The sequence below is a fragment of the Rhinatrema bivittatum genome, chromosome 3 (assembly GCF_901001135.1).
Source record: "Rhinatrema bivittatum chromosome 3, aRhiBiv1.1, whole genome shotgun sequence".
In the NCBI taxonomy this organism is placed as follows: domain Eukaryota; kingdom Metazoa; phylum Chordata; class Amphibia; order Gymnophiona; family Rhinatrematidae; genus Rhinatrema; species Rhinatrema bivittatum.
This window is the reverse complement of record NC_042617.1, coordinates 564,383,627-564,404,752: the sequence shown is the minus strand read 5'-3', so window position 1 is coordinate 564,404,752 and position 21,126 is coordinate 564,383,627. Positions and strand designations below refer to the sequence as shown.

The following is a 21,126-nucleotide window of genomic DNA, read 5'->3' as shown; positions in this document are numbered from 1 at the left end:
ACATGCATAAGTGCTATTTTTTTTTAAACGTGCACCTTTTGAAAATTCACCTTAAAACTAATAAGATAAGCTACTGCATTCTGAAAGAACCAAACATTGGCTGATGTAGAACTCAACAAGACTTTTAACTTATGTTACTTTTCTGCTCATTGGAGTCATTTTTTTGTTACTTTTTTACTTAGGATGTATATAGAGGATAGGCCATGTGGATTCAGAGTTTTCAACCAGACACAGACCGGATTGAAGGCCACAGGACAACCTCTGAGTGAACTCCTGTTTACTGTCTTGCACTGTGAAATGTTTAAAAACAGGCAAGAGTGTTTATTTAGTTGTTCTACTAAGTCTATGATGAGAAAACTAACAATTAACTTATACTAAAGCCTGAGAGGATGAAGGCCGCACAGCTGTTTCTGAAAACTGATAAGAACTCAGAGGGAGGGAACGCTGCTGTTTTCACAAGCATTTGTAGTGTATAAGGAGAGACAGCGAGAAAGAGAGGAGAGAGTGAGCCCTGGACGTGATGGTACGGCTGATCCTTTGGAAATGTAAGCTTTTTATATCTATATAGCAATTGTTATTATCTACCATTACATTTCTATACGATCTGATTTTGTGTGTTCTATTCTCCTATTACTCAAATAAACTCACTTTCCTAAATACCTGGAACCGTGATGTACTGAATCCAAGTTTGTATGCGGCTCTTTGTGTTGGGGATAAGCTCCTGGGTTTAAGCCCCCAGGTATAATCACAGTAATTGTGTGTGGCCATTTGTGTAGGAGATAAGCCCCTTGGGTTCAAGCCCCCAGATATAATTCCAGTAATTGTATGTATTTATATGAGATTAACCCCCCAGGTCAGAGCCCCTGGGCAGGATACCAGTGTGCATGGTCTGAACCCGTAACAATAGATAAAGCAAATGTTGCTTACCTGTAACAGGTGTTCTCACAGGACAGCAGGATGTTAGTCCTCACATATGGGTGACATCATCAGGATGGAGCCCAATCACGAAAAACTTCTGTCAAAGTTTCCAGAACTTTGACTGGCCCCTACTGGGCATGCCTAGCACAGGCACCAACCCTGCAGCCAGCAGGGGTCCCCCTTAAGTCTTATTTGAAAGCTACAGGCAGTGCCGAAAAATAAAACAACAAAAAGTTACGAACCCAACACCGCGGGGCGGCGGGCGGGTTTTGTGAGGACTAACATCCTGCTGTCCTGGGAGAACACCTGTTACAGGTAAGCAACATTTGCTTTCTCACACGACAAGCAGGATGGTAGTCCTCACATATGGGTGAGTACCGAGCTGAGGATGTCCGAACAGCACCAAATGTACCCAACGGCGTGCAACAGGCACAACAACTGGGGTGGAATTTGGTAGAGGGCATCCTGACCCCCACCGGGCAGGTGGAAGGGTGTTGGTACATCACGTTGGAAATAGGTTACGCAGGACAGACTGGCCGAAGATGGAATCTTGTCTTCCGGCTTTGTACAAGCAATAGTGGGCTGCGAAAGTGTGGAGAGAGCTCCAGGTGGCATGCCCAGCCTGCTGCTATCCGCGCGTCCACGCGAGGTCCCCCTTCAGTCTCGAAATATAGCAAAAAATATGAGCGACAAAAATAACACAACAAATCAAAGGTGAACCCAACATTGTGGGGAGCCGGGCAGGATTCCTGAGGACTAACATCCTGCTAACCTCGGACAATACTTGTTATAGGTAAGCAACTGCGCTTTCTCCTAGGACAAGCAGGATGTTAGTCCTCACATGCAGGTGACATCATCCGATGAAGCCCGGCATGGAAAAATTTGTCAAAGTTTCTGGAAACTTTGACTGGCAGACTGAGCATGCCCAGCCTGCTGCTATCCGCGCATCCACGCGAGGTGCCCCTTCAGTCTCGAAATATAGCAAAAAATATGAGCGACAAAAATAACACAACAAACCGAAGGTGAACCCAACATTGTGGGGAGACGGGCAGGATTCCTGAGGACTAACATCCTGCTAACCTCGGACAACACCTGTTATAGGTAAGCAACTGCTCTTTCTCCTAAGACAAGCAGGATTGTGGGCCACCCATTTGGGTGATTACAGAACTCCAGTCTGCCCTATTCGACCAGAGAGACCCACAGTAGCCGAACAAGGTGCCAACGGGCACAACACAACTGCGGCGCTGTGGGGAAAACAGGAAGCGGTCTGGTCCCACAGAGAGCACGATAAGAGACAGTTGGGTTCAGGACTGGAATAAATTGTGCAGGACAGACTGGCCAAAAGCGCTATCCTAGTGACTATCCCTGTCAAGGCAGTAGTGAGTGGCGAACGTGTGGAGAGAACTTCATGTCGCGGCTCTACAAATTTCAGCAACAGGGACCGCACACAGATGGGCCACTGATGCCGCCATAGCCCGCACAGAGTGAGCTTTCACCTTGCCAGCCAGCTGAAGGCCTGCCTGCTCATAGCAGAGGGCAATGCAATCCGCTAGCCAGTTGGACAAGGTTTGCTTCCCCACCTCTGCTCCCAAATTATTGGGGTCAAAAGACACATAGAAATGGAAGGACTCCCTATGGGTCGCTGTACGATCCAAATAGAATGCAAGCGCCTGCTTGCAGTCCAGGATGTGGCGAGCACATTCCCCCAGGTGGGAATGAGGCCTTGGAAAGAAGGAGGATGGACTGGTTGATGTGGAAAGCAGCTCTAGAACCCTGAGTTTCACTTCCTGAAAAGTCTGGGGAAAATAGAAGTGAGTTGCAGGGATTTCTGCATTAATATAAGCTATGGTTTCACCTACACCAGCACGCGCATCCTTTGGAATTGCTCAAGGTGGATTTTATGATTAGTCTGCTCACACAAAAGACCATTTCTGGAATGAGATGATCCAACCCTGAACCAAATAGGGATGTGCAATCGTTTTTCCAGAATTAGGCAATTTCAACGAAATTGTCTAATTTGGAATGGTTAGTGCGCACTAACCCAAAAATCAGGGCCCCTGAAAAAAAACCCCAAACCGCGTGAAAAACGAAATTCCCGCGGGGGAGCCCTGAAACGAAACCCAACACGAAGTTTTACCCAAAGCACATCTTTATCACCAAATAGATCCACTTGAGGCAGCCCTTTCCCAGTCTTTCTATGATCCACATCATTTTCAACTGGGGTACCACCAAGGCTGGCAGAGTGTAACTGAATGTTCAATGATCCACATCATTTTCAACTAGGGTAGCACCAAGGCTGGCAGAGTGTAACTGAATGATTTAATCTGGAATGAACCAGCCCTACATGTTCACTTCCAGTCGGGTCTGGCAGCTCCCATCAAGGATGAATGGCCCCATTAGAATCCCCAGCCAACCTAGAGGCCTTGCTCACCTTATGTGCAAGAATTAAGAGACACTTAGGACAAAGAGAGAGAGTTATGAACTATAAGGAGGCAGTGAGCCCATGAGGAGCCCATGCTGGTCGATGCATTAGAGGAGTGTGCCTCATCAACAGACCATGCTGGTCAAGCATGGCCTCTCTGAGAAAGAAAGGAAGCAGTGCCATCAAGAGGACCTGTGCCTCTATTGCGGGCTCTCAGGACATTTTCAAAATACCTGCTAAAGTAGACCCCAGAATTAAGGGTAATTCCCAGCAGGGAAATGCAAACTCCCAGTGCCACTGGGGGAAATGGGTCAGGAGGTAACTATACCTCTGAGTATCAATACTGCCCTGGGGCATGTGTCTCTCTCTCTTCTTACCATTTCAGTACAATTTCCTTGGAATTACAGAATTTTCAATTAGCTATGACTGACTTTGGAGCATCAATTTGTTTCCTGGATCTCACGTTCACTTAGCAATACCAAGCCCTCATACAAACAGAAGGAATTAAACATCACGGCAGAAACCACTGATGACTCACACTAGTCATCAGGGCCAGTAACTACCTAGACTGAACCTCTTGTTTTAATCATGATACGTAACCATCAGGAGATCCTTTGTTTTGGCCTCATTAAAGTTATGCATTTCTCATTCATTATAGGCGTTCTATGGCCGGAACAACATGAACCGCATACTAATTGGAAGATCCGGCTGATGATGTTCCCCATCAGCATACTGCCAGCAGAATTGCATGCCTAACGAAGAAGCCCAGGAGGTAGGGTCCGAAAATGAGAATCTGGGAATCTGTGTTGTGTGGTAACAGAAGATGGGATTGGATAACTGCCAGAAAAGTGTGCGGCATACCAGGAAGCCTTTGATAAAAAAAAGGAGCTAACATTCCGTGGGGCACTCATGGATCATGTGACTGCCCCACAGATGTGCAGCCAGAGGCAGAAATCCATTTTGGGAGAATCTATTCTTTATCGGAGCTGGAACTGAAGGCCCTCTGTGCGCATTTAAAGGAAAACCTTCAGAAAGGATTTATTCAGCATTCGACTTCACCAGGAGGGGCATATTTAATAGCCACTACTGGTCTTCCTTCATGGAACCGCAGACTCGCCAGTCTGGGAAGTGGTGCGTCTGCATGGCCTGCCTCTAATATGGTCACAGACTGGCCTGAGACCACTGCATGCTTCTGGCGGGAGATCACTAAACTTCTGGATGTCCAACTCTATTTGTCTTTAATCCGACAGGCAGCCAGAACAGCTACATCACTCTTATCAGACTCTGGAGCAGTATCTCCACTGCTTCTGTAATTCTCATCAAACAAATTGGGCACAACTATTCCCGATAGTGGAGTCTGCCTATAATAACTCAGAGAACTCAGCAACTAAGGCGTCCCCATTCTTCACAAGCTCTGGCATCCATTCTCATTTCCACTCAGGGAAGGCTCGGCAGTCCAGGGTTCCCATAGCAGCGCAAGGGATAAATATCTTAACAGAAGTACACATGCAAGTCTAACATAAACTGGAAAGGGCTAAAGAGTTGTAGAAAAAGATTTGCTGACAGGTGATGGCAGGAAGCTCCACAATTCACGGTACAGGACAGAGTCTGGGTCTCCACAAGGCCCAAGGGGCAAGAGACCCTCGGGTAAGCTCAAGAAGAAGTTTATGGGTCCATTTCTGATACAAGAACAAATAAAACCTGAATGAAACTAGATATAACTTCCAGCCATTTTGTGCGTTCATCCAGTGTTCCACACGGCCCTTTTGAAGCCCTATAAACCTAATACTTTCACAGGAAGACAGCCTCCTCCTCCATTAGTAGTCACAGTAAAAGGGCACCAAGAGTTCATTGGCTGCCAGATGTTCACTTCATTCATAACATTAAGTGCACTAAAAAGGAGATATTCCAGGAGATGCACTTACGACTAATGTGCAACAAATTTTTAAAAAATGTTATAGCTATAGTATGTGTATGTTAGTCGCAGAGCAACCCACCCTTGAACGTCTACTTGTGTATTTGAAAAGAGAATTGGTGTTGTACATGTAACATTGCACTTATATACACTGATGAAAGGCTTGAGCCACAGTGTTTACATCTGAGGGAAAACAGAAAATAAACTCTTGCACTTTCAAAATTCCACCAAAAGACCTTTTCTAATTTGCTACTTGCAGCTAGTTTCACTAATTCTTGAGAAATGACTACATTCACTGGTTCCCTACCTCATCTGATTTATGTAAGTGCAAAGGATCCTGGGTAGGGACCTTTTAAGTGCAACGAATGAATTAATGAATGAATAAATGAACAAAAATGTTTGCACACGTGAGACAAAAAGGAAAAAAAAAAAGACAGTAGCAGATTTTGGACTGAAATGGATACCTGAAAATCGGAGGAGTTGCTTTGAGAAGCCACGCTGAAAGAGGAGCCATGGAATGAGGTGGAGTTTACATTGGACACACCCAGGGCCAGGTTCCGAGAGACAAGGCTCACCGATGGGCCTGTAAAATGTATCTTTAAGGCCAAAGCATCAATCGTTTTTAGAGCCCTAGAAAGGCAGAAAAGATCCCCAAATATTTCAAGAACTCTGTCCAGAACATATAAAATAAAACTACAATGCTTAGCGCAGATCAACTAGAAGATTACTCCTGGGGGAATTCTGCGCAAAAAAACCTTACAATTCTGCATACTTTATAATTGTCAAAATAACACAAATACATGACAGTCTTTAAGTAATTTATTTAAAATGTAATACAGAAAAAAATCATTACTTAAAGATGCAGAGTTTTAAATATTTTGAGCAGAATTTCCCTAGATGTTCACTGTAAGAGTGTCCCTTCCACCCTCCTCCCTATTCCCCTGGCCAATCTCCTTTCATTTTGTCCTTTCAGGCTCCAACTTCTCCATCTGCCACTATCTTTCCCCTCCCCCTCAAGGCTCAATCCCTTCTACTCTATCTCCACTCCCAGAGTTTGTCCTCTCTCTCAGTAATGCCCCTCAAACAGGTTCCCCTCTGCCCCTCTCTCTCTCTCTCACACACACAGGTTCCCTCTCTCTAGTGCACATATACACACTCTCATAAAGACTCCCCCTCTCTCTCTCACACACACACACATACACCCTCATACAGGCTCCCTCTCTCTCTTGTGCATACACCCAGACAGGCTCCCTTTCTCTCTCATGTATACACCCTCACATAGGCTACCTATGTCTCTCTCTCACACACTCCTGCACACTGGCTCCCTTCTCACTCAGTCCCCTACACATAGGCTCCCTCTCTCTCTCACACACACACATCCCTTCACACAGGCTCTCTTTCTTACACGTACACACACCCTCACACAGGCTCCCTCTTTCACAAACAAATACCCTCACATACACACAATCCCTTTTTCATACATACCAACTCCCAATCTCTCACACACATATACCCACTCCTTTACAATCTCCTCATATAGGCTCCCTCTCTCTGGCATCCACACCCACACACCCTTACACATGTGCTCTGTCACCCCCCAGGCTTGCAGGCTTACACACACACACACACACACACACACACACACACACAGACTCACTCTCACCAGGGCGTGCTCCATCTTCGCCGTGAGCGGAGGCCATCTCACTCGCAGCGAAGATGAAGCAGGCCCTGGTGTACCGTGAACGGAAGCCATCTTGCTCATGGCATGCCGAAGTCTGCCAAATTTTACGTGGATTCTGCACAGCTGTGCAGGAGGGGACTTCTGCACTCCTGCGGACAGCAGAATTCCCACAGGACTAATTATTTTATTTCTACAATGGTGTTGTTACTCTTATGTCCACTCTGTTAATCCTTACCCTTACTTTCATGCTACCTAAAAGGGCAGTCCCAGTATCCCATCCAACTAAGTCATCATGCCTCTCTGGCTGGATGCTAGTTTTAAAAAATGAAACCCAGCTTGTCAATAAATGGGCAGTCTGTCTCATCAGCTCCTTCTACCTCCTACCATTTTAGTGAAGCAAGCAGATAAACCAAGATGGAAGGGCTCAGCAGCTGAGTAGTGGGAATATCAAGCTACTTTGGCCAGTTTTCCTTAAACTAGCATCCAGCTAGGCAGACATCATTATAGGTGACAGGAGAGCTGTTCCTTAAGAAGCAAACTTAGAAAAAACGATAAAAAATATAAGACACCTCCAACCCACTCCTCAACTCCATACATTATAATGGCATCCATAAATTCTGTTTTGTGGTGTCCAATTTCCAGTTAAAATTAAGACCATTGAAGATTAAGTCTCTCGTTTATTTCACTGAAACACTTGAGCTCTTCTACAAAGCTTCACTTAGTGCCCACAGGGCTATGTTTGGCCTACAGTGGGCTGACTGAGTATATATGACCCTGAGGTACCTATTAGTTACAAATAGTAAAACAAAATACTCAGGAAACAAAAAACCAAAATCTGAAACACAACTTACTCAGAGGAAGACTTTGCCAATAGGTTCTCTGAATTATTTAGTATATTGGAAAAAACAGTTATTACAGTAGAACCTAGCGAAGCGTTGATGACTTCTGCATCATTCACAATTTTTTTTAGCTTCTGGACAACGTCCTCTACTTTATCTTGTGTCAACTGCTGCCCATCACTGGTGAGATTGAGAAGCTGATTGGCTAGATCAGCTGCATTTTCTGAGCAAAAGGGAAAGAAGAAAAAAATGAAGATGAAAATAGTCAAGGACAGAAAGAATTGAGGAAATACAGTATTATAATAATTTTGGTCGCTAGAGATCAATATTCAAACACTGTATAACTAAAACCAAGCACAACATGATAGGTTTGGGGTAAATTAAAGCAGTGGGGTTAATAGGGACTGCCCATCCAGTCTGGTTTTCAGGATCCCCACAAAAATTTGCCCCCACTGCATGCAAATATACCCCTTGCATGTTCATTGTGGGGATCCTGAAAACAAGACACACGTTCTCCGAGGACTGGGTTTAAAAACACTGCCTTACAACAATAGGGGGCAAACTTCAGCCTGTCCGCTTTGCAACAAAGGATATGAGTACTTTTTGTCCATGCACTTTGCACTGATTTTAAGAGGCAACTTACAAACTAGTCAAGACCAACTCATAAGACAAACGGGTCCATGGGAAGGGCAGGAATTTCATCCTGTTGGAGTGATTACTTTTATGTAATTCTGGTCTTTCTTGGCTTTGGGGTTTTGCATGCCTCCTTGTTCCTACGGTTTGGATTAAGTATTCATGTTCAATTATTTTCTTCAAGGGGGCCTGTCCATAAGTCCTGAAGGAAAAGGGTCATTAAGGATTTCTGTATTGAAATATCCCTTTGCTAGAAATCCCTTTTCCCCACTCCATCTACAAAATTACCTATTGCACTCGTTGTCATGTGGTTTTCTATTAATATGGAGAAAAAAAACTTTTGAAAATTGTTTTGGTACCTCTGTGAATATTTCTTTCTGTACTTTGGCCAATGATTTTTACACATTTAGTTACATTTTTGGGGGCCGGTTTTCAGTGTATAAATTACATGTATAAGTTGCTATTTTAAAAGACACTTATGCACATAGGTTTGCTAATTTTCTCTTTTACACTTGTGTAAGTGATATTAAGTGCAGGCAGTCCAGGCAAATCTTTCTCATGCATATTCATTGTGGATATCCTGAAAATATGGCCTGTTTGTGGCACTCGAGGACTGGCGTTCACCGTCACTGATATATGCACAGGTTATAAAAATACTTGCGTAGATCTACTCATAACCATATACGTGTGCATATGCCCATACACGCATTTTCTTGAAAGATATCTTCCTAGGGGGTAATTCTCAAAGCCATTTATGCACATAAAATGACTCGTTATAAAATTGCCTGGGGTTTGTGTACCTAAAAGTATGCATACAACCCAATTTTGTACATAATTTTATGCGCACATAACATAGGCATTCTGGGAGGAGGGAATCCAAGTTGTGGTTCAGATAGGATTTACATGCATACTGTTGATTTTAAAAAGTATGTATGCAAATTGACACGCATGAGTTATGCCCTGCAAAAAGCAGGTGTAGCTTTGTGTTAGTGAATCTGTGCGCGTTCTTAGGGATAATTTTCAAAGCAGATTTATGTGGATAAGTTTGCTTTTAAAATTAATGTAGCTTATTCATGTACCTGATGGATAAGTTACCCATGATGTAACAAAACTACCCTCCCTATGTTAATATTTGGTATATCATAACGTACCGCTGCAGTTCTTAAGATCAGGTGGTCCCCAATAAGATGTGTAGTTGTGAGCATCAATAAAGCTAAGAGAGAAAAAAAGAAATCATTATGCACCAATACTGTTACTAAAGGCTTACAATATTTACGACTTCTAAACCTTTAGAGGTCGATATTCAGTTCGTTTGCCTAGCTAGGTTAGAGACTTACCCCTAGATTCATCCTATTTATTGTAAAAAAAAAAAAAAAAAAAGGGGGTGCTGGGGGGTGAGAGTGGGCAGCCAGCCGCATTGCGGTGGTGCGGTTTCACTCACCGTGGTACGGCCACACCGCACACCAGCACCCCTACAGCAGTCCTAAACGTATCAGGATAACTTTGATTTATCTGGGTATATTTAGCGGTGCAGAAGTGTTGCTGAATATATATAATCTAATTTATCCAGATAACTTACCTGGACTGCCTGTGGTTGAATATCAACCTCTTAATCTTTAAAGGGTAAGCTGTCTGCTAGTTAAGATACCTAATCCAGGGCTAAACATATTTGTGAGATATAAAAATCCAAAACCCATATCAAATTTGACCAAAGATTTTAGGTTGAAGAAGAAATGGCAATAAACAGGAAATAAAAAAAAGCCCATTCTGTCAAATTGAAGTGAGGCTGCATATTATTAGTATGATAATGGGATTTATTTCTTATTCACTCTTTGGTTACTAAAGCATTTGGAGAAATCAAACATAGATTAATGAGGTCTGGTCATATGAACAATGCATTACTGCCCTGACTGAGGGCTTATTCTACTGGAATTGTGTTTTGCTATTACTCTTTCCAGTCTGTAGAGAACATCTGAGGTCCATGGGACATTATTTTCAGACCCTGAAAATAATGAAGCTTTTCATTTTTAAGCTCTTGGGGAATGGAACCTTTTGTACCTGAATTACTAATAATTCTTTAAGCCGCCTTTATTCAAAAAAGCAGACTAGAAATCCAAATTTATTATTATTATTATTGTTATTAATTAAGCCATCCATCATCCATCACTGGGCTTCCTTAATCTTTCGATGACCATCAACAAACTCTCTGGCTTATAATGGGTTCATCAGAACCAAACCTGCAATCTGAGGCTTCGTCCTTGTTCCCTAAAGCCATTTCCCATTTAGCACTAAATTTTTCTTTATTAGGGAACCAGAATATACTACACATTGCAAGGCTTAAGTTGCTCAATTATCCAATGAAGACAGACCATGTTGTATTTATACTGTTTCCGGTCCCAGAAAAAAAGTGATCCTGAGTTCAGGACTGGTTGCAATGCTTGCTAAAAGTGCTGGCATAATTATTTCTGCTTACAAGGAAACTGAGCTTTTCCAATCTGGGTTTTGCCATAAACCTTTCAGCAAGATGATTTTCAAGTTTTGTGATCTTGCATTCATTCTTACCACTTTCTGGAGGCGTTGTGGATTGTGCTCCCCTGGCATAATATAAACTGAGTCACAGTTGGCTTGGTTGGTGGCCAGTGATATGAAGCAGGAGATTCATTAGCAGGGCATTCCTCTGTGAAAAGAATTCACACCTTAACGTAATTCCAAAAAAAAAAAATATATATATATTTTCACCACACATTTACACCAAAGCAGTGGTCTCTTTAACCTTTTTTTGGATCACAGACCCTTTGAGAATTTGATTAAAGTTATATACCCCTTCACTAGAAAAATGCACATAAATGCATACACGTTAAGAGCCACTGCTCTAAAGGAAAGGTTTCAGTAACAGGAACCTACTATATTGCAGTAGGTCTAAAAAAAGATATGCTGAACACAGCCTTCTTAGAAATACTGATATTATAGAACTGCACTGTAAATAGGACTTCCGTCTCAACTCAAAATGCATTTTGTAAAATGTTATTCCAATAAACGATTTTCATTACAAAAAAATGAAGCAACAAAGCTTATGAGTGAAATTGAGAATCTGTCATATTAAATGAGATTAGCTAGGCTTTGGATGCTAAAGAATGAAATATGAAGAATAAGGGAGGATATAACAGTATAGGATTTGTATTTATAAAGATACGCAAAAATGTATGTATAGAACTACTCAAGTTAGATGGAAATAGGTATAAGTAAAGATAAATGCAATATGAAGGAAAGGGAAGCAGATATTTGTAGTCTGGTTGATAGAGTTCTAGAGCAGTCTACTGTAAAATTTAACTGGGGCGCCTTGCAGAGAGCTATTTAAAATTAAATAGATATATTCTTAGATGTTTATAACTTCAATAAGCACATCACCTTTATGGATGGGTGTATCAGCAAAACAGAGTGGGTATATAGAAACACTTAAAAGAACACAAATGATTAGAGGGAAGGAAAGTGTAATTTATGTGTGCATAATTTAGCCAATATTTTCAAACACATTGAAAATGCTCGAGTAATTGGCTTGGTACATGCACAAATCACCTCGCACAAACGTTGCTCTTTGCAGGGCGTAATTTGTGCAACTTAATTTACACAATATAGGGGTAATTTTTAAAAGGATATATATATATATATATATATATACTTAAAACTGGATTTTACTCATTTAAATGGACTTTTGAAAATTGCTACTTTTACATTTCACTGAATTTTCAAAAGATTTTATAAATCTTCTGAAAACTGAGCTTCTGAAAACTGCTACAATAAATGCTACTTTTATGTGCTTAACTACTTTAAAAACTCATCCCTAAGCACATCAGTCTCAAGCCTGCAAAACCTCTGCTCCCCTCCAGAATGCCTCTTCCTTATGCATATAAAAATGTGTGCAAAACCAGGTTACATATGTACTTATACATGCAGAAATCCCTGTCCGATTCAGCCATTTATGTGCATAAAACTGTGATTACGCAGGTGAATGTTCAATTGGAGTTATACGTGTAAATGTAACTACTATTGTAGCAACTTCCAAAAGCCATTTACTCACATAAAGTGCACTTACGTGGGTAAATTCTATGGACCATTCAATGGCATATCTTCTAGTAATTTTTAAAAGTCCACTTACACAAGTAAAGTGCATTTACATTTGTAAAACCCAGTTTTACACATATAAATGCTTTTGAAAATCAGGCCCTAGCTGGTACCTTTTAAAATCCCTACATACACCAAAGCTGGGAGCTACGCATGTGACTCGGCCTGGCGCATGACACACGGATTTTAAAACCAACACGGGTACCACACATAAGTATGTTATAAAACTGCTGTGCGTACATGTGCGCCCGTCTTAAAATGTACCTCTATGTATATAAATGGCTTTGAAAATTCAGCCCTGAATTTTTATAATTCTAAAAATAAGGTGAATTTGTGACCATAAGGTCATTTGAATGTTTACTTTTCTGATTTAAAAATGAATCCATGGAATTATGGCTAATTTGTAGAAATGGAATATGGTGATGGAGGATTGCTCATCTGAAAAAAAGCCCGACTAACCCCCCCCCCCCCCACCACCAAAACTGCTTTACGTACCAATTGAATCAACATTAATCCTATCTAGCCTCAATCCGTCTCCTATTGAATGATTCTGTTGTAAGAGTTTGTCGTAAATAATACGATCTTCTAAGGTGACATTATTTGTATTATTGTACACCAGCAGCGCCCAAACTTCAAAACTGCAAGAAAAAAAATATGTTTTAGGAATGACAATTTAAATTAACAAAACACATGAAATGTGAACATGGTGATTTAGTCATCTAGACAAAGAAGGATTACTGTGTAAATTAAACACAAGACTTGCCAGGTGCATCTTTTACAGTTAGCATCAAGAGAAAAAAAAAACCATGGTTAACTGCAAGCTGCCGCTGGATTTTTGCTCTGCTGTTTTTTTTGGGCTCCTTATGAGGAAGGAGGCTCTCTGTGTGTCACATGTGGCATTATTCCTCATGCTACTGTGCCAGACCAAAAACTCACTATCAATTGGCTTGATAAATAAACCAATATGGCTGGACCCACTTTGTAACTACTGTATTATAATAAAAATGAAGATTTGTATAGGTTTCTTGTTTATGTGACAATGTAATATTTTACCACGATGGATTCCATCCGTATTTCCTCCTGGAATCTGACAAGCCTCTACTTTCTTGCAGACTGAAATCACTAGAAAAATAACCACCAGAAACAGCAAACACTGCCTGTGCTGATATAGACGGAAACGTATTGGTCTGTAGCTACTAAACTTTGACTGGGGCTATCAAATCTCCCCAACTGGTAGCTAGCAGTTGTCATATTATAATTATTTATTTTATTTTATTTCAGATCTTTTGTATACCGACGTATAGCAATTAGCCTTCACTTCGGTTTACATTAAAAACAACTTGTTACATCAAATTGACATTGGAACAGTATAGTTTCAATCTTCCTTCTTTCGAACCCTCCTCCTCCCTGGAAATTGAAAACATCTTAAAAAAGATGAAACCCTCCTCCCACCCCTCTGAAACTATCCCTACAAAGCTACTACTCTCTATTCCCAAAATAATTGCCAAACCCCTCTGTTCTATTTTTAACCGATCCCTTGAACAAGGAACAGTTCCCAACTCTCTAAAACAAGCCATGGTGAAACCCATTCTCAAGAAACCTAACCTCAATCCCTCTAATTTATCTAACTTCAGACCTATCTCCAAACTTCCCTTCCTATCAAAAATCCTAGAAAGAATTGTCAACTCCCACCTATCTGATTACCTTGAACAACATAACATCTTTCCCTCCACACAATACGGTTTCCGAAAGCACCTCAACACTGAAACCTTACTCCTCTCCTTAGCAGACACTATTCTAAAAGGAATGGATTCCAGGAATTCTTTCCTCCTCGTGATGCTAGACATTTCTGCTGCTTTTGATACTGTCAATCACAATATCCTTACCAGCATCCTCATCAGCATTGGTATCTCCGGTACTGCTCTCTCCTGGATAAAATCCTACCTTCAAAACCGTCACTATACAGTCATCATGGACAACAACAAATCTGAACCAATCAGTCTTGACAGAGGTGACCCCCAAGGCTCCTCCCTCTCTTCTACTTTATTCAATATTTACATGCTCCCCCTCACCAACCTCCTCACTAACCTTGGCATCAAACACTTCATCTACGCAGATGATGTGCAACTTCTCTTCCCCTTCACAAACTCCCCTCAGACCGCTCTCCAAAATTGGGAATCATGCTTATCCTCCATTAAACAACTTCTCACTGACATGCATCTAGCCCTTAACCCTCAAAAAACTGAACTCCTCATTATCTCTTCTCAACATCCATTACCTTCCATTCCCCCATCCTTTACTTCCACCACCATCCCTACCCACACGTGAAGCCTGGGTGTCCTAATCGACAATCAGCTTACTCTGAAACCTTTCATCAAATCCATCCTCAGTGATTGCTATTTTAAACTGCAAACAATAAAAAAAACTACGACCTCTTCTCCACTTCTCTGACTTTCGCACAGTCCTATAATCTATCATTTTTTCAAAGTTAGACTACTGTAATGCCCTTCTCCTCGGCCTCCCCTCAACTTATATCAAACCTTTACAACTCCTACAAAACGCCTCTGCTCGCATCCTCACAAACTCCAGAAAAAGAGACCATATCACACCAAACCTCATTGAATTACACTGGCTACCAATCAAATCACGTATCCTTTACAAAACCCTATCCCTCATTCATAAAAGTATCATACATGAAAACATTCACTGGCTCAATCCTCCCCTCATGATACGCACTTCCACACGTCCAACCCGTACCTCTCATCAAGGAATGCTACGCCTGCCCCCTATCAAATCCACCAAACTTACCTCCACCACCAAGAGGGCCTTTTCCCTTGCTGGCCCCTCACTTTGGAACTCCATGCCTCCAGACCTATGTACCGAAACCTCCACACCCAAGTTAAAAAAAAAACCTGAAAACATGGCTATTTCAACAGGCCTTCCCATCCAACACCGACCCCCACTGAAGCCAAATACTTCAGTGCAACCATCTCTGTAGATGACATAGCGTATATACCTCCCTCTGCACTCCAGGAACATTAATAGATCCCTCTCCCTCCCCTTATCAGTTTCTCCTCCTAGCCTTTCCTCTACCCCCCCCCCCCCCCCTGTTTTTCACCTTTTGTCCCTAACCCACTTGTATATATTGTACATAGAAGTTTGGTTATAATTTTATAGTTAATCTGGTCTTTCCAGACAATATTCTGAATCTTCACTCTTATCTCTCGCATCTCCTTGTTTATTTATTTATTTATTTATAACTTTTCTATACCGAAGTTCAAATAACAGAGTTAATTATCACTCCGGTTTACATTGCAACCATAAAAACAGTGACAAAGTTATCCTACTCTTGTATTAAAGTTTTGTATCCCAATATTTAACTTGGTTCCTTGTAAAGGCAATGCCTAACTGACAGTTTCCCGATACGATGTGCAAACGGATGTCGGTATATAAAATAAAAAAAATAAATAAATAAATAAATAAATAAATAAATAAATAAATAAATAAATAAATAAATAAATAAATATAGAACAGTTATTTTGCAATTGAATGAGAGATTTCTTAATTGTGGGAATTAAGGGAATTATGGGAAGATTTCATCTGAATCTTATTGAGAATAATGTAACATTGTTAAGTAGAATTCATAACTTTCTAAAACTGAACCCTCCGTTTGCATGTCTACGCCTCTCTTTCAAGCTGCAGAATAAGTTCATGTAGGCAGATGATTAGGGGATTGCTCTTCCTTTACAGTGGAGGTTGACATGATTCATTTGTAATAAAACATAAATAGCCCCTGCTTGTTAAGCAATGGTTACACACTCACTTTTTACTCCATCAGTAAGATTTGTTAGGTGCAAACAATGGGTCATATTAGGGCAGACAAGCTATGGCACAATCTTACTGACTTAACGAAAGGTGGTAAGAAAGCATACAAAGACGCATGAGTAACAGGGAATTGTCCAACTCTCTTTCGGAAGCTGTTTTTCTTACCCACATGACCCAATCTCAGTAATCTTACTACAACTGTGATCTGCAGAGTCCCTGTGAGAAACGCAGCAACAGCAGCAGGAGCAGAAAGGGGTGGCATAACTGTGGTATCAAAAAGGGTAAGAAATCAGTGAAATGAGGGGAAAAAAAATAAAGATACAAGCAGATTACACCTTTACAAATCTCTACGTGGAAGGTGAGCAGTTTTTAGAAAGTTTATATTTGTATTTCATCAGTTTTCTTTACTACAGAACTCCAGCAACCTGGAGGACCAGTCTTTCTGACAGCAACCTGCAATTATATCCACCAAAATCAATGGACTACATCCATCTGACAACTCTCTTGCATCCAACCCTCGCCATCTCTTTGCCGCACTCAATCCCTTCCTCAAGCTTCCTTCACCTCCTCCTCCTCCTTCACTCTCTGCCAAGATTATGGCTGGCTATTCTTCCATGAAAAGATTCGCAAAATTAGCCTTGAGTTCTCGGCCAGGTCACTGCTACTGACCTCTCCAACACTTCTTTTCTCTATACTTCCCCTGGCCTCTACCAGGGGGGAGTATAGGGTCAGTGGAGGAAACTGCCCATCTTCTGTCTTCCTCCAAACTCTCTTCCTCTAACCTCATTCCCACCCAATTCCTCAGCTCCATCTCCAGTGCAGTCATCTCTTCAATCTGTCACATCCTCAATCTATCACTCTCCACTGCCACAGTTCCTATCGCCTTCAAACAAGCTCTGATCACATCGCTCCTCAAAAAACCCCAGACTTGACCCTATCTGTCCTGCCACCTATCATCCCATCTCCCCCTCCCTTTTGCTTCCAAACTAATTGAACATGATGTTCACAGCCACAGTCTCGACTTTCTTTCATCTCGAGCTATTCCTGTTCTATTTCAGTCTGGTTTTCACCCTCTATATTCCACAGAAACAGCCCTTGCAAATATCTCCAATGACTTATTTGTGGCTAAAACCAAAGGCCTTTAATCGGACCTTACCCTCCTTGGCCTATCTGCTGCTTTTCACACTGTTGATAGCCACCTTCTCCTTGATACCCTGCCCTAATTTGGATTTTGACACTCTGACCTGTCTCGATTCTGTTCTTACCTCTCCTATCGCACTTTTACTGCTTCCTCTGGTGGCAATTGGTTTGCTTCAGCGCTCTTCTATCCTGGACCCTTTTCACTCTGAATACTGATTCCCTTGGTGCTCTGATTTCCTCTCATTGCTTTCAATCCCATCTTTATGCTGACAATTCACAGATTTACCTCTCTACACCAGAAATGCCATCAGGTATCAGCACAATAAGAAAAAATTTGTCACACTGATTTGTTTCAATTTTTTATTGTAACGTCATAATTTCATTGACTTTTATTGTTATGGCTGACAAAACCCCTTTTATGGCGGATGATTGTATTTCTTTTCTGTAATTCTAATAAAAAGAGATGGGGGGAAAAAAAAGGAATTCGGTCTCAGATTTTTGGCTGTTATCTGACATTGCTGCCTGGATGTGTCACCTTAAACATAATGGGGCACATTTTAAAAGCCTATGCGCGTGGGGGGGGTTACGCGCGCCGAGCCTATTTTCAAAAGGCCCTGCGGCACGCGAAAAGCCCCGGGACGCGTGTAAGTCCCAGGGCTTGAAAAAATGGGAGGTCCGGGGGCGGGGCGTGGGCGAGATGGGGCAGTCCAGGGGCGGGGCCGGAGGCCTCTCCACTGCCGCTGGGCCGGGGGATCGCGCGCCGGCAGTCGGCCAGTGCGCGTAAGTTACGCCTCCGATTTCGGAGCGGCCTAGGAGGGAACGGAGAAAGCCAGCAGGTCTCCCCGAGGGCCTGGCGCGTGCAAGGTGCACAAGTGTGCACCCCCTTGCACGCGCCGACCCCTGATTTTATAACATGAGCTTGGCTGCGCACACATGTTATAAAATCAGGCGTACATTTGTGCGTGCCGGGTAGCGCGCACAAATGTACCCCGTGCGCGTAGGTTTTAAAATCCGGCCCAATATGGCCAAGATCCAAGAAAGCTCTTTATCTTTTCCCCCAAGCCCACTTCCCCCTATCCTCCTTTCCCTATTTCTGCGAATAACACTGTAATTCTCCCAGTCTCCTCAGCACGCAACCTTGGAGTCATCTTAGACTCTTCTCTCTCCTTCTCTAGAAATATTCAAAACAATGCTAAAATGTGCCATTTCTTTCTCGCTAACATCATCAAAATACATCCTTCTTTTCTGAACACGCTACCAGGACCCCCCTTTATCCACTCTCTCATCACCTCCCACTTAGACAATTGTAACCTGCTCCTCACAGGTCTTCCAGTGAGCCATCTCTCTCCACTACAATCTATCCAAAATTCAGCTGTGGGACTTATATCTTTCACCAAAGTTGCTACACCCTTATAACATCTCTTCTCAAGTCACTACATTGGCTCCCCATCCATTCCTGCATTCAGTTCCAGCTCCTCTTACTCACCTACAAGAGCCTTCACTCTGCAGCTCCTCACTACCTCTCCTCTTTCTCTGCACCCCCCTTCGTGCACTCTGCACATCAGGCAAGTCACTCCTATCTATGTTCCTCTCCCTTACTGCCAATTCCCGACTCTGCTTTACACCTCACTTCACTACATGTTTGGAATAGATTTCCTGAGCTAGAGCGTCATGCTCCCTCTCTTGCCGTGTTTAAATCCCATCTAAAAGTCCACCTTTTTGAAACTGCATTTAAATTGTAAGCCTGAATGTTCCGCTTACAGCCTCCTTCATTTTTAACCATTGTTTTAATGAATTTCCCAAAGTCTCTTTTCCCCTGTATGTTTGTTTTCATTAGATTATAAGCTCTGCTGAGAAGGGACTCTCTCATATGCTTTTGTGCAGCGCTACATACGCAGAGTAGTGCTACAGAAGTGTTAAGTAGTAATAGTAGTAGTTCTTGTAATAAAAAGAGACCACTACAGCTTATATGTGATCCAAAGACATTGAAGATTATATATAAATGGATTCCTCCATTTTTCTGGTTTTTTTTTTTTTGGGGGGGGGGGTTGCTTTTTTTTTTTTTTTGTAGTCTGCTTTTGTTCCCCAAATGCTGTAGCTACTCTGTTTTACAAAATTTTTTTTCCTTAATGTTTTTGGTTTGCTATTTTCTGGTGACACAGATCAAGCATCTTTGCGGACTAGAGCTAACTTTTGAACATGGGAAGATTTTCTTTTTAATGTATGTTATTTTTTTTTGGGACGGTTTTCTGCTCCCATGACAATGGTATTTCTTCAGACTATTTGTATGTTATTGTTTTGTAAATGTATTACTAAAAATAGAAAAAATATACAGTATGTGATGTAACGGCAACAGAATGATGGCCTCAGCCTTTTTTTTTTGTCTAAAATCCAAGCACAGGTTCTAAGCAATGAGCTGAATATGATCTCTTCTTGGTCTTTTGGCCGAAAGTGAGAACTTGCACAATATGGTGGATTAATGCCTAGCCACGCAAACCCCTTCAGAATATGACAATGTAAAGGCCATTTCCTAAGTAATAAAGCAAGAAAATTAAACTTCCCAAGCCAAGAGGCTTGCCATAAAACATTTAAACGAAAACTCAAAACATGGCTTTTCACGAAGGCATTCAAATAGTACATATCACCAAAACTCACTCATTTTGCTCACCCTTCGATCTTCTTTGCCAACAAAACACTCTCCCTGCCACACAATGCCTCTACCCTCACCACCCCTCCTCTCCCGCGTCCCTGCCCCTAACAGATCCCCCAGTTCTAACTTTACGATCCCTCATAAGATAACTCCCTCTCTTAGTTGCTGCCATCTTGGATTTCCAGCTTCATGCCTTGACTTACATATCTTCAATAATGTACACTCTGTATATAGTTTTATAATCATATATGCTACTTCCTCCCCAATGCATCTATTGTAAATAGTTCCTTGCAATCTATGCAACTCCTCCTTTCCCTCCCCCATGCAACCCTTTCAACTCTTCATTCCCCTCCCTATATGCAATATACAACCCCTCTCCCCTCTATACATTCCATCCATCTTCATCCACCCTCTACCCCTTTTCTTTCTTTCCCCCCACTCCCTCCCCCAACCATTTCTCTCAATACCATCTCAGTTATCCAACAACCTCTATTTAAGTCTCTCTATTTAAGCCTCGTTCATTGTATAGTTTACTTAATTTTATTTTATTCACCGTTTTCCTATAAGTTCTATGTAAAGCCTCTGTTTTGCTGATTTTGAAGTTATAATGTAAACCGAACTGATGTTATCCTACAAAGTCCGGTACATAAAAACCACAAATAAATAAATAAATAAATAACAAATTAAAATTAAAATTACATGACAAGTAAGTGCTTGAAAATAAAACACTTAAAAGTGAATTTTAAAATCCTGACATGCACATCAATTAGGGGATGCGCAAATATGATGGGCTGGCGCATGCCGAGCGGATTTTAAAAGCTGCCGGGATATGCGCATACATGCCGCTGCGCGCAGAGATAACAAGTTTCCAAAAGGGGTGGGGTGTGGGTGTGGTCTGGGCGGGGCATGGGCATTCCAGGATTTCAATATGAAATTTGTGCGTAAATACATGCTATGGATGATGTGTAACTTATAAAACTA

At 41.8% G+C, this 21,126-nt stretch overlaps 1 protein-coding gene across 6 annotated transcripts in view; it reads right to left on the bottom strand.

Moving 5' to 3' along the window:
* The window catches only part of ADGRG6 (adhesion G protein-coupled receptor G6), a 338,817-nt gene that overhangs the window by 68,624 nt on the left and 249,067 nt on the right, over nt 1–21,126 (bottom strand). For all 6 annotated transcript variants that reach the window (XM_029596503.1, XM_029596505.1, XM_029596506.1 and 3 more), the window contains 5 exons: nt 13,026–13,168; nt 10,971–11,085; nt 9,560–9,621; nt 7,788–7,998; nt 5,720–5,885 (listed from right to left, as the gene is read on the bottom strand). In XM_029596503.1, the coding sequence (XP_029452363.1) occupies nt 5,720–5,885; nt 7,788–7,998; nt 9,560–9,621; nt 10,971–11,085; nt 13,026–13,168 (697 nt within the window). The remainder of the gene's footprint in view (nt 1–5,719; nt 5,886–7,787; nt 7,999–9,559; nt 9,622–10,970; nt 11,086–13,025; nt 13,169–21,126) is intronic.